We start from the raw sequence: 12,442 nt of genomic DNA on the forward strand, positions 1-12,442 counted from the left end.
CCACCTCTATTACCCAACACAACGGCTCTTTTCAGAGCCACCCACCTCTCCATACAAAGAGCCCGACATACATTGTTTTGTTGCCTAGTCTCCGATGTTTTTAATGTGATTCATAATTCACTCTAAAAGCAAACCCTTTGTATTCTTCTTCACACTTCTTACAGGTCAGTAGTAAAGTAGGAAGATTCGGCCCCATTATACCTCTCCATACAAAGACACACATACATTGTTATCGGGGGAACTGATTGTAAAAAATAGACAGGATTTTCTTTTATATGTTGATCATAAAATGGTTCCTCTGAAACTATAAGATGTGATCCCGACGGGAGAACAATGTGTCCGTAATAAGAAATGGTGAAATATTTTATATAGTAATGTGATCTCATTACAGGGACTTCATTCTCCTCCATCCTTTCTAGTAGTTCTGATGATCGCAAATCATTCCCCCCAACTGGAAAGGAGCCCACAGATCTCATCCCCTTCTTCACACCCCACAAGGAAATATACGTTTTACCATCCAAAGGAATCTCCCGCCGAAATTCTATGGATTGTTCCCATCATCTCACAATCACAATATTAGACCCCCTTCTTTTCACACAATTTAATTCCCCAACAGTAATACATACGCTGGAAATGGTAAAGTCCGGGATTTTTTTGTTCTGCAGAGTAGACAGCGCAGACTCTCTACCAAAAAAAACACTGCTGGTTGTGGGGCAAAGAGCTCAATTTTTGCCCGCCAGAATTGTGAAGATCACAGACAAAAATCCACCCCTTTTCTACCGCCAGAGGTTAGACGGGAATGACTAAATACAAAAACATTTCTATATGTTCTATTTTATTCCAAGTCCTCGGAATCCACTACTACACACACAACGTTTATCTTCCTTTATGACGGAAAAGAAAGCATTCATAATGACATATGTCACTGACCGATTTTTATTCTTCTACCGCCAGATAAATATGTACAATCATTTCACAAAACACATTTTTCAGGTCTGATAAATCAGGTCGGTTTCCTGTTTAGATTCTAATATGTGACATTTTCTGCAGAATACATTGTTGCGGCCCCGCCCCTTTGCAACCCACCCCCACCCTTTCATACAGACATTGGGGGGGGGGGGGGTCCCAATAATAACTCCGGGTGACAGAAATGTGGAAAAGATGAGAACCACAGGCAACAGCAATTCGTTTTTAGTGACTAAGGAACGTGGTGTTCATTGGTGAACAACGTACCTGAAAAAATAATAAAAGTGAGATAACGATATTGTAAGACAGATCTGTTGTGTTGCATCTAAAAGGAAATCATACAATCGGATTGCATAGTGTATGTTTAGCTAAAAGGAACTTCCTTACACACACACACAGCAAAAATGTATCATTACAGAAGAAATCTATAGACAGCCCTTTGGATGAGAAGGTGGGTGGCCCTGAGAAGGGCCTTTGTGTAGATGAAGAGGGTAGTAGGGGGTCTATGAGGGTTTAGCCTCCGAATCCGTAGAGAGTGCGGCCCTGGCGTTTGAGAGCATAGACGACATCCATGGCGGAGTCACACCCATTCGTTACACAGAATAGATTTGTTTTTCCATTTGTAAGGCTCCTAAACATTCTGCTGTTTTGAAAATGATGGCAAGAGAAATCCATCTAGAGATGTGAAATCTATTCTTGCTTCTTAATGATTTTCTAGGTATTCTTCAGAGATTATACTGAAAATATACATTTTTGGACTCCTGATAACAGAAACCCCAATCACCAGATACTATTGTCAATAATAATGTCATATTTATAAAATAGTACTCTGAAAAGGAAAACGATATACAGATAACCCCTTGTTTTTTCCCCCCTGTTTTCAGCCCTAGCGGACCTGATAGGAGACTAATGGAAAAGGGGCGGGGCCACAGCACGTTGGTTTTCTGCAGAGAATTTCACATTCTTAGAACCTTGTAAATATGTGGCAGATTGCATGTTACCGAGGGGGAAACCGATCTGGTTCTTCAGACATGAAATCTTGACTTTATTCATTCATTGTGCATTTTTATCTGTGTCATGGTTACTAACATGAATTGCACATTTCTTTTTAGACATATCCAGGTTGTGATATGAGGACGATCTTAACTGATAAATGTCCAGAAAGAAATACAAAACAATATCAGTCAGTGACATGAACATCATATTCTGTGTGTAGCAGTGGTGAGATCCTGGATTCTGAGAACATATAGAAGTGTTTTTTCATGGTTCGGTAACAAACAGAATTTTTTCCTAATCATTCTGGACTAATGACATGACAGTGTTAATCATATTTCTCCGATAAATGTCTCATCCGATCATCTCCTCGGTGTCGGATTTGGCGGTATAAGAGAGATGAATATATAGCTGTAACGATCTACATAATTCCGGCGGGCACATTTTGAAAACAGCAATTTTAAATCTGAACCAATCACAGCTGTGGGCGTTTCCTTCATCATCCAGTAATACTGCCTTCTTTTGAGGACACCAAAGAAATGTATTCCGAGATCTCTCTATGTTTTCAGCCCAGAAAATACTTGCTCAGTAGACTTCCTATTGATCTCTATAGCAGGGCGGAGTCTGTATTCTGAAGTCCAATCAAAGAACAAAACAATCTGAAATTAATATTTCCAACGTATTTCTTGGTTAATTAATTATTATTATTATTATTATACAGGATTTATATAGCGCCGACAGTTTACGCAGCGCTTTACAACATTAGGGCAGACAGTACAATTACAATACAATTCAATACAGGAGAAATCAGAGAGCCCTGCTCGTTAGAGCTTACAATCTAGGAGGGAGGGTCAACTTATACAAAAGGGTAATAGCTGTGGGGGATGAGCTAATGGAGAAAATAGTGCAGTTGTTAGATGGAGGCAGGATAGGTTTCTCTGAAGAGGAAAGTTTTTAGGGATTGCCTAAAAGTGGATACATTTGGAGACAGTCTGACAGATTGGGGTAGGGAATTCCAGAGGATAGGCGAGGCTCATGAATCCATGAATTAATCCATGGATTGAATAAAGAAATGATGACAAAATTGCAGTATTTAATGTTCCCCTTTCAGTCATTCCTCCTGGTTATACATTATAATAGGGGTGCAGCCACTGCACTTTTCTATTCCAGTTACTATATAACCCTTTCATGACTAAGCCTATTTTTGAAATTTGGTGTTTACAAGTTAAAATCCATATTTTTTGTTAGAAAATTACTTAGAACCCCCAAATATTATATATATATATTTTTTTTAGCAGAGAATCTAGAGAATAAAATGGAGATTGTTGCAATATTTTATATCACACGGTATTTGTGCAGCGGTGTTTTAAACGCAAATTTTTGGAAAAGGGACACTTCCATGAATTTTAAAAAATCCAAACAGTAAAGTTACCCCAATTTTTTTGTATAATGTGAAAGACTATGTTACGCCGAGTAAATAGATACCAAACATGTCACGCTTTATAATTGCGCGCACTCGTGGAATGGCGACAAACTATGGTAGCTATGAATTTCCATAGGCGACGCTTTAATTTTTTTTTTTTTTTACGGTTACCAGGTTAGAGCTACAGAGGAGGTCTAGGACTAGAATTATTGCTCTCACTCTGACGATCGCGTGGATACCTCACATGTGTGATTTGAACACTGTTTACATATGCGTGCGCAACTTTCGTATGCGTTTTCTTCGCTGCGCGAGCTCGCGGGGACGGGGCGCTTTAAATTTTTTTTTAATGTATTTTATTTATTTTGATTTTATTTTTATTTTTATAGGTTGTGACAGGTACTCTTTATGGAGGGATGGGGGGTCTAAAAGACCCCCCATCCCTCCTTTACACTTCAAAGTATTCAGATCGCCGAAAATGGCGATTCTGAATACTGTATATTTTTTTTTAAATTTGGCACCATTGGCAGCCGAGTAAACGGGAAGTGACGTCAAGACGTTACTTCCGCGTTTACATTGAGAAGGCTGGAACGAAGCCGCCGACAGCTTCGTTCCAGCCCGCCCACAGCCGCCGGAGGCACCCGATTGGACACCGGGCCTCCCGATCGCACGGGAGGCCCGGTAAGAGCGGCGGGAGGCAGCGGGAGGGGGGATGTCCCCTCCCGCTCCGCCGGTATAACAGCCAAGCGGCTTTTAGCCGCATCGTTGTTATATACGGATAGCCGATCGCCCGCTCGAAACAACGGTACCGGGATGATGCCTGCAGTTGCAGGCATCATCCCGGTATAACCCCGGAAAGCCGAGTACGCATATCTGCGTACAGTCGGCGGGAAGGGGATAAAGTCCCCACAATGATGCTCCGGTGTGTGTTCCTTTAGGCCATACACTACACCGATGTATTGCAACATCTCTAATCTCCAATTATCTCTCAGCAGTAAAGTATCTCCGAGAGTCCCGGAACAGATTCCTTGTAATACGTTTTTGTATCATTTCTCCACAATCCTCCCAGTGCAGAATGACGGCTCTCTGATCACCTTGTATCCCTTCTACACTGATCATGAGATAGTAGCGGGCACAGCTGCTGCATGTTATCATAGGGGCACAAAACCATCCCGTCCTTCAGTGTACATCCATCCACACAAGGATTTCATGTCATCACTTGAACTGTATCCATTTTCAAACGCAATTTCTTGGGGGGGGGGGGGGGGATACTTTGATTAATTAAAAAATGATAACATATACCCATTTTCTTGTTTTAAATATTTTTGATAAATGATGTTACGCCCAGTAAATTAGGAAGTGGAATCAGGAGGGAAAACATTACGATCTTCCCAGATCTCCGTACAGAAGCAATGTGTCAGTCTTACACCTTCATCTGGACTAGTCTGATCACTTGGGGATAGTTTTTATTCCTTTGTATTGAAGATTGTCAACGATAACTGTAAATCTCCAGAGGGTCACTTCCAGGCAGTGAGGTCCCTGGTATAAAACAACTTATTACAGGGTTTACAAAACAAATCTAAATGGTTCATGTATAGTGTTTGAATACAGTAAGTATGGAAAATTGAGCAACCACTCCAGTCCTCGAAAGGGCCCAGTTGGATGGGAAGTTCACAGCAACATGAACAGATAAGGAGGAATGGGCCTTGATTTTAGAGGATAGAGTATAGGAATCAACATGGTCGCAAATCAGTTGTATTGTATCCAGATATTTAGTTTGGATACACATGGACCCTCTAGATCAGTGGTTCTCAACCTGGGGGTCAGGACCCCCTCAGGGGTCGAATGATAATTTGCCAGGGGGTCACCGAATCCTGGGCTGTTCCTGAAGCCCGCACTGCTCTCCCAGCCTTTTTGCGGCTACCCAGCTGGGCTGTCCCTGGAGCCCGTGGCCGCCCACTTAGCCTATTCGCAGCCGCCCATTCAGTTCAGGGCATGGCTGGGGGACAGAGACTAGAGGTCAGCTGACTGGTGAGGAATGTGAAGTAGGAGGGGCTGGAGGAGACCCTATCTCCTGATTTCGACATAGGTGCCACTGTTACGAGACACCACAAAGTCAGAGACACAGTGAGTAACCTGTGATTATGGTTGCCATTAAAAGTGCCCACTACAGTTCTCAGATCAGCAGATGACCTTGATCAAGAGCACCTAAGTTGGCTGATCAGAACTCCCCACCAGCACTGCCACTCATCCCAACTACCCACCAGCACTGCCACTCATCCCATTCCCCCCACTCCTCACCAAGGAGTAAGAGAAGGAATAAAAATAGAGAATACATGGAAGGGAGAGGAAAAGAGGGGGAGGAACAAAGAAAAAGGGAGGGAAAGACAAAGAGAAAAGACGGCTAGAGAGAGGAATGGGGAAAAAAAAATAACAAAAATTAGGATGGAGAAAGAAAGGGAAACAAAGAGAAAGAGTGGCACGTCCTAAAATGTACCATAAGGGGTTTCAATACTGTACGAGTGTAAGGAACTCAGGGAGCGCTGAATGTCCATTAGGGGCGCAAATTACTTGTCTTGCCTTGGGTGCTGACCACCCACGCTACAAAAATAATTTTACTGTTGGGGTCCCCACAACTTGGGAAATTTTATCAAGGGCTCACAGCACTAGCAAGGTTGAGAACCACTGCTCTAGATCGACCTAGGTGTCTTCTAAGCAGTACCTATAGATATTTTAGCTGCCCAAAAACATAACATTTAGGATTCTGTGTATGTTTAGGGTTGCTGTCAACCGGTTTGTAAATTAGGAGACCTATTTGAGCTTTTTTTTTAGGGAATGTTAACCATTGTTACCGAGTACATTAAGGTGTGCACTCTCACCCAAAAGTCTTCCAGGTGAGAAACAACGTTCCCCCCCGGCCACAGCCTCGAAAGCTCACGAGGGACACCTCAGGGTACTCCTCCATCCACCTTTATTGTGTCATTTAGTCATCATAACATAGAGAGGATTTCAGTGACAGACATCCTATGGGCTCTATAGTGGAGATGTCCACAGAAGACAGTGAAGGCGGAGATGTTCCCGGAATGACCTCTAGGTGGCAGAGTGGAACGATAGATGTGATGGAGTCCGGAGAGCAGAGAGCCTCAGCCCCCCACAACCCTCCCTGATCCCCATTACAGGGGACATGAAAAGTGTTCTTTATAAGTCAGATGTATACCGTGATCGGTGACCTATAAGAAGTGAGCATGGACGGATCCCCCTGATCCCTGTGCTGTGTATTTGGCAGAACAGACAACAGCTGCTCAGTGTGGAATCCCCGCTCACACTTTCTATTCTAATTAATAATCCACATTGAAGGAGTTCAGAGATCTCCGAGTATTGTGTGATGTGCGGAGATTTTACTTTGGATTTGGGAAAACAAAATAGCGATTTATTGCAAAAATAGAACGTGCAGATCTAGGCGGGCAATTTGAAAAAAAAAAAAAAAAAGGCGCTTTTCAATGAGGAGGAGGAGTGTGCTCTCATTGTCCAATCAGAGGGCTGGAGATGTGTATAAATAGCGCTGCAGAGCGGCATAAGCTCACGTTCCTTGTATCAGCGAAGCACTGAGCAGTCATGGCGAGAACCAAGCAGACAGCCCGTAAGTCCACCGGAGGCAAAGCTCCCCGCAAGCAGCTGGCCACCAAAGCCGCCCGCAAGAGCGCCCCGGCCACCGGCGGAGTCAAGAAGCCTCACCGCTACAGGCCCGGCACCGTGGCTCTCCGAGAGATCCGCCGCTACCAGAAATCCACCGAGCTGCTCATCCGCAAGCTGCCCTTCCAGCGCCTCGTCCGAGAGATCGCCCAGGACTTCAAGACCGACCTGCGCTTCCAGAGCTCCGCCGTCATGGCTCTGCAGGAGGCCTCTGAGGCTTACCTCGTCGGACTCTTCGAGGACACCAACCTCTGCGCCATCCACGCCAAGAGGGTCACCATCATGCCCAAAGACATCCAGCTGGCACGCCGCATCCGCGGGGAGAGGGCATAGAGAGAGACACTCCGAACTACTACTAATCCCAACACAAAGGCTCTTTTCAGAGCCACCACATCCTCCTATACAAAGATCTATATACTCCATCATCACATCGACTACATGACAGGGAAATCCCTACAAGACATCCACACATCTCCCCACCTCCTTCCTCAATAGACATCTACACCCACTACATACCGATTATGTTTTACACTACTCATTTTTCTTCTCTAATCTTTTCCTCTGGACTGCTCCATGCTGTGATAGAACTTAAGTCACTTGTACAATAATCCTGTCAGTCCAGCCAAGGCCCCCCCGGGACACTCCGCCCCCCTCTTTCCCTATCCATCACTTCTCATCTCTCCAGAGACCCGTCTGGAAATATGAAGGCTGACTAGGAAAAAAAACTGCCAAGTCCCTTTTCTCATTTTATTTCAACACTACCGCCTTATATCGGTGAACATTTCTTCTACTTTATGGTTTATCTGAAGGGATTATGAATGTTTGGCCGGGGGGACCATATTTGTACAATGGGGGCTCATGAGAATAAGAGAATTATCTTTGAGTGCGGTGTTAGATTGTCATTTATTGATACAATTATTTCCAACATCAATCCATCACAAATAGAGAGACTAGAAGGAACAATTCATCCAGTATTGTGTGAAAAAATCCGAGGAACTCCCTTTTTTTTGTTCCATTATTCTCTACCGCCCATGGATGGGGGGGGGGGGGGGTAATTGTTGCATAATGGAAAACTGAAATTATGGCGGGCAGTTTGAAAATTTCCAACTCCGCCAATCATAACAGCCTGTGCTTCATCTGTCAACCAATGAGAGCGTTTATAGTATCCTACAATGAAATTTCTGACATGGAACCTGAAATGTATCCGTTTCCCTCCGAATGTGATATCGGGGCCGCTAGACCTGGGGATGGTAAATCTGTAACTGGATATTTATTTAGTAAAGAGTACATTGCCCACATAACACAATGATCTTGTCGCTGATCATTCTTACTCCACCTCCCTGGGGAGATCTCCCAGTGCGAAAATTGTCTCCAATCCGCACCACAGAAGTGTATATGTATATATTGGGGGGGGGGGAGATACCTGAAGCTATCCTTTGTATCAATGACGGATGTCATGTGAAGAGTCCTGTGATCGGATCTCCCGCTGTATTCTATATTATTCTATAGAGGGGATTGTGTAAGGTGGTCACATTGCTCTGTATGGAGGACTTCTAATGCGGCCCCCCCTGGTCGCTGTGTGTATGTAGAGCTCTGTCAGGAGGAGGTGGGTGGCTCTGAGAAGAGCCTTTGGGGGGTGTAGATGAAAGGAGGTCTCTCCGGTGGGGATTATTTCTTCTTTGGAGCGGCCTTCTTGGGCTTGGCTGCTGTCTTGGGTTTAGCCGCCTTCTTAGCCGGACTCTTGGCGACTTTTTTCGGCTTGGCTGCAGCTTTGGGCTTCTTGGGGCTCTTTGTCACCTTCTTGGCTTTGGCAGCTGCAGGCTTTTTTGCGGGTTTCTTGGCGGCCTTCTTGGGGCTCTTGGCTGCGGTGGGGGCTTTGGTGGTGGTTTTCTTCTTGGGGGACTTGGCTGGCTTCTTGGCGGCCGGCTTCTTGGGGGACTTGGCCGCAGCCGATGGCTTCTTGGTGCTTTTCTTGGCGCCTGCCGCCTTGTCCTCCTGCTTCTTGTTGATCTTGAAGGATCCGGAGGCTCCATGTCCTTTGACCTGGACGAGGGTCCCCTTAGTCACCAGCCCCCTGATGGCGATCTTGAGGCGGCTATTGTTCTTGTCCACATCGTATCCTCCGGCGGACAGGACCTTCTTGAGGGCGGACAGGGAGACCCCGCTGCGCTCTTTGGAAGCGGCCACGGCTTTGACGAGGAGCTCGGACACGCTGGGACCGGACGGCTTCTTGCTGCCTTTCTTGGCTCCTCCGGCTGCCGCCTTCTTGGCCGGCTTCTTCTTGGCGGCGGGCTCCGCTGGAGGAGCGGCGGCTGGGGCGCTCTCAGTCTCCGTCATGATTCCTCTTCAGAAAGGTTTACAAAACGTTCATAATACGATGATCCGAGCGCTCTGCCTTTATACAGTACAGTTCGTCATTTCTATTGGTTGGTACACAACACGCTGTCTGCACTCCTATTGGTTACACATTAGACACGCCCACCCACTCTTACTTCAGTGATGGGGAAGCTTCTCTCTCTTGTTGTGTTTTCCGGGCAGAGAGAAAAATGATTTTATTCTGGAATAGAACGATGTCCGATCTTCATCGGGGACCCGATCTGCTCACTGGACTGTCACTTATCGGGGGGTCACTTACAGCTGTCAGGAGCTGCTGAGGAGGCTGAACACAGAGGCTGCAAACACAGCCATCACCCTGAGTGTGTGTCCCATTCTTCATTCTATCCTGTTTTCTACACAAATTCTACCCAGAAAACAATCTTCTCACATCTCCCACTAGAATGATCTTCACATTAGATGAGTGAAGAGTGACCATCAGGAAACATTTCCCCCTAATACAGAACTCTGCTCATCTATAGCTGAGTAGAAGGAGCCTGGAACAAAAACATCAGCCGGTGACATGAGATCCTTGTGTGATGTGATGGCAGATATTGTTATACATACAAATGTCTCAGCTGATTACACAATGTCATGTTTGATGTGCTATGTATCATTATCTGGTCATCATGATACATCTATTGTTATCCAGATACTTTGAGTATGTTTATCGATCTCTTTTACTACACAGCTATATATCCTACGCGGGTGCAATGCTTGCTTTGAATCCTTCTATCTAGAATATAAGTTTATTGTTTTGGTGATCAAAGAGTCAATCCATCAGCATTGGATCCCCCAAGAGATCATTTCAGTAACAAGAATTTTGCTGAAAATCCTAATATAGTGTAGCTTTAGGTGAATCGTGATAGTAAATATTGGCTATTTGTAGGTTAGTGAGGGGTGGATTTATTTCTAGGCTACTAAAATAAAAACATGCATACTGACCACAAAACGTATTTTATTCTGTTAACATTCTCCAGGACAAGATTTCAGGGTGTTCCCTTCCTCTCAGATCCAAAGAAAACTAAAAGTAAAGGGAATTCACCAAAAGAATTGAACTTAGGGATTTAAATATTAGACCCCCTTTACCCCATTATCATCTCCCCTCTGTATCCCAGTTAGGTCCGCTCCTCCTTTCCCTAGATAGCATCTCTTCTCTGTATCCTCAATATCTCCTCTCCTCTGTATCCCCCAGAGCCCCGATCTACTAGTGTGGATGAATTCCGGCTAATCCTGAAAATATACAGCGCTAAAAACTTTCACTGATCCAATGATCCCAATCACATGGAAAGTACATGTATCTCATAATACAATAAATCTCCAGAGACCAAGATATGAATTCTACTGTCATTGGGGAGCATTCTCCGGTATCGTTAAATTTGAAATACTCATTCACTTTTTCTGCTATTTCATCCCTAATTTTGGGCTGCGATAGGAGAAATGTGTTATTGCGCCACAGTGGTTTTTGATTGGACCTGCTGTCATCCATAACCTCAATTGTCACCGGAGCGTGATCAGACCAGGTGATGTTATGGATGTCAGCGGTTTGGACTTTCTGTAGCGTATGCATGTCTGTAAGGAAAAAATCAATTCTAGCGTAGCTGTTATGGACTGCTGAGAAGTGCGTATAATCCCTTTCGGTGGATCTAAGGCAGCGCCAGGGGTCAAAAAGCCGTTCCTCATGACAGAGGGCTCCCAAAGAAGGCCTCTGCCTAAGAGCCACAGAAGAAGTGTCCCACTCCGCATTCATAACCATGTTAAAGTCACCACAGACAATTAATCTACCTTTTTGGATTTTTTTTGCCATCGTGAGTACTTTACGAATAAATTTTAGAGATCTCACATTCGGTGCATACAGGTTTACCAGGGTATAGGTGACATGGTCCATGTCAGCCACCAGGATGATAAAGCGGCCTCGGGGGTCCACATGTACCTGCAAGAGAGAAAAGGTTAATCTGTCCCTGATAGCTATTAGGACTCCATTCTTCTTAGTGTTGTTGTTGGCTGTGATTACTTGCTGGAATTTGGGATGAGTGCATTTTGGTGGTTTCGTGCTAGAAAAGTGAGTCTCTTGAGCGCACAGGATGTCGCAGTTCGCTTCCATAGCAGTTTTCCAAAGGGCTCTTCTCTTGTAGGGACTGTTCAGGCCTCTCACATTGAAGGTCATCAGTTTAAGGTTCATGTAGGTGGTAGATGGTGCGGCTATGCCCTCTGGTGGTGGAGATGAGCGATGAAGGTGAAGTAGGTGGTGAGTCCAGCGCGCAGGGAGCTCCCCGCAGCATTACTGCATGCTGAGTAGTGAAACTTGAGGTAACGGGAACCGTAAGAACTTGAACTGGTGAGATCTTATAACGTATAGATCGCATCAAACACGGAGAACAGGTTACGGACAACATCTCGTAACTTGAGTTGGGGTATTCGAGTAGAAGGTCAAAAAGAAAAAAGTGAAAAATAAAAGAAAACAGCCGAACAACGGGCGGTTGTTCTGTGAGCATTACACTTGTTGTGCAGGGTGAAGGCACTAGGATTAGGGTATATCTGGTGTACCAAGTACCTTAAGAGTAGGTTGGAGGCTTGTGAGGGATGGATCTTCTTTGACGGTTGAGGGTGCCTTGTCTCTCGTGTAACGGGTCAGGGTCTGCTGGTTCACCATTCTCAGGCAGTAATTTCCATTTGCGGAGGATCTCCAGGCCTTTGTCAAGTGATGTGATCGCATGTGATTCATTATGCATATCCACTATTAGCTTGGCTGGAAAGCCCCACTTATAGATGACCTTGTGGTTACGTAGGATTTTGGTGATCGGTACTAGGTTGTGCCGTGCCGTAAGAGTCGCTTGTGACAGGTCTGCATACAATGCAACCCCGGTAAACGGGTCAGGAAGAGCAGGGTGTTGTCTTGCATACCTCATCAGTTGGTCTTTGATATGGTAGAAGTGGATGCGTGCGATAACATCCCTGGGAATCTGAGCAGGCAGGAAAGATGGCTTCGGAAGTCTG

At 45.0% G+C, this 12,442-nt stretch overlaps 2 protein-coding genes across 2 annotated transcripts; one reads left to right on the top strand and one right to left on the bottom strand.

Moving 5' to 3' along the window:
* The first annotated feature begins 6,994 nt into the window (after positions 1-6,994).
* On the top strand, positions 6,995-7,405 carry LOC141126453 (histone H3). Its single transcript, XM_073612394.1, has one exon. The coding sequence runs from the start codon at positions 6,995-6,997 to the stop codon at positions 7,403-7,405; it is 411 nt and encodes a 136-aa protein (XP_073468495.1).
* Positions 7,406-8,588: 1,183 nt separating this feature from the next.
* On the bottom strand, positions 8,589-9,437 carry LOC141129670 (histone H1.5-like). Its single transcript, XM_073617764.1, has one exon. The coding sequence runs from the start codon at positions 9,407-9,409 to the stop codon at positions 8,741-8,743; it is 669 nt and encodes a 222-aa protein (XP_073473865.1). The 5' UTR covers positions 9,410-9,437; the 3' UTR covers positions 8,589-8,740.
* Between the last annotated feature and the right edge of the window lie 3,005 nt (positions 9,438-12,442).

Source organism: Aquarana catesbeiana, linkage group LG02 (assembly GCF_042186555.1).
Source record: "Aquarana catesbeiana isolate 2022-GZ linkage group LG02, ASM4218655v1, whole genome shotgun sequence".
Classification (NCBI taxonomy): Eukaryota; Metazoa; Chordata; class Amphibia; order Anura; family Ranidae; genus Aquarana; species Aquarana catesbeiana.